Raw genomic sequence first — 4,459 nt, 5'->3', positions numbered from 1 at the left:
TTCCAGAAACGGTTGAAATAACTGCCACTAAGTATAGGATTATCGCAGCAAATTTATTTTGTAGTGATTTCAAACTATTACAATTTGAGAAATTAGAATTAATCTTTCGTACATCTGAATTTTATTTAAGATTTGTTGGTAAATAATAGATTGTTGCTTATATCAAGCGAAATTGGGTAATATTATGGTAAAGATAGTAGTTAGGTGAAAAGTAAAGATTGCACTCTTTACAATAAAAAAAAAAAAATTAAAGACATCATATGCAATGCACATTTCTTTCAAAAATTAACTATAATTTTCACTCTTCACCAAACATCACTGTTTAAAAAATTAAATATCTCATCCTTTAACCAGTGCTGGTCTCGGATTCGTTTCATGATAGTGGACAAAATCCTTGCCAAAAGACCTCCATTCTTTTTATAAGACAAGACTTCGGCAAATCAATAGAGAAATGTTTGATTGTTAACCAAAATAGAAATTTTAACATTTTTCTGTGTTTAATTTTTTTTCAATCTTTACTCATTCAGTACTTTATTAATAATTGTCACAAAAAAAAAATTAATAATAATATATGTTTACAGTATTTACTCTGTATAGGAGGTAAAAGAAGCATAAAATAGAGAGTTGAGGTCTAACGGTCTCAACATCATTGAGTAATTATCTGCCCTTATAAATTGCTCCCATTATTCAGGGTTTGAGTGAAAGAAAGAAAGCAAATAATGGAGTGACGCGGGCAAGATGATGTTGACATTATAGGCCCCGCAACCAACGGCTGAGATTTGCCCTTGAGCCTTCTTCACAAATCACAAGCACTCTGATCTGATCCCCCCCCCCCCCCACCACTCTCTCTTTTATCACCTTCCACACTCTCACTTCTCTCTCTCTCTCTCTCTCTTTTTAATTTATACACCAAAAGAAAGAGAGACAAAGAGAACTATCTATCTATAGAAGCAAACAAGCAAAGAACGAAGAAAGATGTTAGTGGGAAAGCGCGGTGGTCAAGCGGCGGCGGTTATAAGGAGAACCACCAGCATGAGTGGCGGTATGGCCATCGACATAGACCGTGATGATCAGGAATTCATGATGATCATGCCACCTCATAACAACAATAGTAATGATAACACCATCCTCCACCTTCATCATCATCATCATGGAATCATCCCTCATCATGATAATGATGATGATGTCATACAACACAACAATACTCCTCACTTTCTTCGGACTTGTGGCCTCTGTAAATCTCCTTTGACACCTGCTCAAGACATCTACATGTATAGGTATGTGTATGTATATACTACCAATTAAGTTACTATTAGTATCCACAAGTTTCAGACTTTATGCTATTTCTCAATATATATATTATTAGCAATACTGGAAAATTAACTCTATAACGGACCATTTCAGTCAATATTATAACAATTCTAATATAAAATCTATTAAAAATAAGATTTTGTTAAATTGAATTTTATATTTTTTTTAAGGAAAAATGACAATTTTTTTATTTGTGAGATGTTTAAATGATATTTTTTTTTCTTTTATTCTAAAACATATTTTTTTTTCAGTTGTGTAAGAGTTAAATAACATATATTTTAGTCTATTTTGATTAAAATTTTCTTTTAATTGAGTTTCAAATATTCTTGTTATTAATAATTTCAGATATTTTTTGTATTAAATATTGGCTACAATATTAAATATATAATGTTCACTCCCAAAACTTTCTCATATATTATTCCTGGTTATTTGTCAATAATATCCTGGACAGCTGCTTTGGTTTGTTTATTTGCGTTTCTTTAAATAAAAAATAGGAAATAGTATATCAATTAATTAATTCATGCTATTTTACTTAGCTTATGGGGATATATATATATATATATATGTATGATATGGTTAATTAATCAGAAAGGAGTGGATGTGTGGTTGCAGGGGGGACACGGCATTTTGCAGTTTAGAGTGTAGAGAGGAGCAAATGAAACAAGACGGTAGAAAAGAGAAGAGGAAGAATAATAATATGGTGGTGGCTTCTGCCTCTAACAAACAAGATCATCATCATCACCACCGTTCATCACCCAAAAGCGAACCCACTACTACTACTACTCCTACTCCTCCTGCTGCTGCGGCTGCTTGCTCTACTTGATATTTATCAATCAATTATTGGTAGTATCATATTATAGTATATTTGAAGATTAATTACAAGATAGAACAAATTAAAATTAGAGGGTCATGCTATAGCTCATGCTTCATGTGCACTTTATTATTAGGACACCATTTTCCACGCTTTAATTTTGCCCCTACCCTCATATCATGTTATATATATATATACGTTCTTCATTGTTATTAGACCTAAGCTATGGTGGATATTTTTCTAATTGTTGACTTATTAATTCTGCTGCGTGAGTGCTAAAAAGTTGTATAAAGGGTGCGGGCTAGCTGATAATGTATTCCGGATATGTGAACCTTTGTCTTTGAAATCAGTGTTTAATTATTAATCTCTCCTACATACATGCCATTAATTAATTTAATTCTCTTCATCTATCCCATAAAAAAAAATTAATTCTCTTCATGTATATTTGTCTCTTCCACCATTCATTACTGGCGAACAAAACCATAAATAAACCCATCTTATTATGTTATACAGAAAAAAAAAATATTGAGTGACCAAATAATATTTTTTAATTAAGTTTAATCAAGTATTTCTAATCATATTTATTTTTTCGCTTTTTACTCACGTACTCCACATTGAATTTCTGTTATTCTTCATCTTCTCCATCTCCTTCGTTTGTTCGATATATCTTCTTCTCTTACTCTTTCCATTCTATTTGTTTCTTTTTTTTTTTCTTTCTTTTCGTTTTCTTTTAAAAAAATATGAAAAAGTAAGAAGAATAAAGAAATGAATAAAAAATGGAAAGAGAAAATATACATAAGAAACAAAAGAATAAGAAAAATTTGGAAATAAACACACATATTTTTTATGTTATGTAGTTAAGAATTTATTTTGTCTGTGTAATTATTTTGTGTTGAATTTCACAAATTTGTATATTTTCTATTACTAAAGAGTATATATTTTCTGTTACTAAAATTTATGTATTTTTATTTTTTAATTTAGAGAACAGATTTTTTTTATGACAAACCTTTAAAAAACATAGAAATTTTGGAGGAAAATACAAAAATTTGTAGATGAAAATCTAGAAATTTTTTTATATATTTTAACGATAAACACATAAATTTTGTATAATAAACATGTAAATTTTAGAAGAGAAACATAAAAAAAAAAACATTAGGTTTTTGTGTTTATTATTAAAATATAATTGTGTTTAATCTAGATAGGATATATATAAGTTGAGTTTCTTTTTCTTTACAAAATTTCTGTGTATGTATAGCAAAAATTTATATTTTATGTAGATATATAAAATTTTTTATGTTATGTAAATAAAAACTTTTGTGTGTTTATTTTCTTTATATAATCCGGCTTCACAATTTTTTGTGTTGTCTGTTATTAAAAATTTTGCTTTTTTTTTTTCAATTTTAGGGACAAAATTTGTATAGTAATGTAACAAACATTAGAAAAAATACAAGAAGTTTTGAAGAAAAGCATAGAAATTTGTAGATGAAATCACATAAATGTTAGTTATGTTTTTCTTTTTCTTCCTCCTCTTTGAAGATAAAACAAAAAAAAAATTGCGTTAAACACATAAATTTTGAAAAAAAAAAACATAAAAAAGAAAACTCATAATTTTTGGATTCTTGTGTTTATTAAAGCATACTTTTGTGTTGGTTTATGTAGGACATATATCAAATTGAGTTTCTTTATTTACGAAATTTTTGAGTTTTTGTGTAGGAAAAGTTTTAGCGTTTTGTATTGAAAATTTTTTGTGTTTTGATTTTGTCTATGTAAATATATTGTGTTTTCCTTCACAAATTTCTGTATTTTATGTTACTGTAATTTTGTGTTTTCTGCTATTAAATTTTTTTATTTTTTATTTTCTTAATTAAAAGAACAAAATTTTTTAAGAAATATAAAAATTTTCAGATGAAAAAAAAGAGTGTGTTATTTATGCTGGGTTTTTTTTTTTTCTCTTTGACCGATGAAAACAAATTTTGGAAGAGACATATAGAGAAGTATGAGAAGAAAACACAGATTTTGGATTTCTTTATTTATCAAACCATAATTCTATGTAAGCATTATGTATGCAATTTCACAAATTTCTATGTTCAACTTTAGAAATTTATTTATTTTTTGTTATATTTCTTATTTTTAAATTTTTTTATGAAAAATATAAAAATTTGTTAGTAAAAACACAAAAATCTGCATTTTTTTTCTCTTCTTCTTTATCTTCCTTCGTTTTTTGCTTTTTTCTATTTCTCTTATTTTTTTATTTTATTTTTCTCCCAAAAAGAAAAGAAGAAGCAAGATCAGGAAAGAAACAAAAGAAGAAAGAAAAAAAAGCAACAAAAAAAAAAA

The 4,459-nt window shown here is 27.4% G+C and overlaps 1 protein-coding gene across 1 annotated transcript; it reads left to right on the top strand.

Moving 5' to 3' along the window:
• The first annotated feature begins 642 nt into the window (after positions 1-642).
• On the top strand, positions 643-2,494 carry LOC107624035 (uncharacterized). The gene is made up of 2 exons (XM_016326469.3): positions 643-1,277; positions 1,924-2,494. The coding sequence occupies exons 1-2, from the start codon at positions 976-978 to the stop codon at positions 2,132-2,134; spliced, it is 513 nt and encodes a 170-aa protein (XP_016181955.2). The 5' UTR covers positions 643-975; the 3' UTR covers positions 2,135-2,494.
• The last annotated feature ends 1,965 nt before the right edge of the window (positions 2,495-4,459 follow it).

The sequence above is a fragment of the Arachis ipaensis genome, chromosome B10 (assembly GCF_059453495.1).
Source record: "Arachis ipaensis isolate K30076 ecotype BB chromosome B10, ASM5945349v1, whole genome shotgun sequence".
In the NCBI taxonomy this organism is placed as follows: Eukaryota; Viridiplantae; Streptophyta; class Magnoliopsida; order Fabales; family Fabaceae; genus Arachis; species Arachis ipaensis.
This window is presented reverse-complemented; position numbering and strand designations above follow the sequence as displayed.

What these genes read in the sequence shown, in the direction of transcription:
- LOC107624035 (XM_016326469.3), top strand. Translation starts at nt 976, where the DNA reads ATGTTAGTGGGAAAGCGCGGTGGTCAAGCGGCGGCGGTTATAAGGAGA. An exon ending in CAAGACATCTACATGTATAG is followed by an intron (nt 1,278 to 1,923) that starts GTATGTGTATGT and finishes GTGTGGTTGCAG; the next exon opens with GGGGGACACGGCATTTTGCA.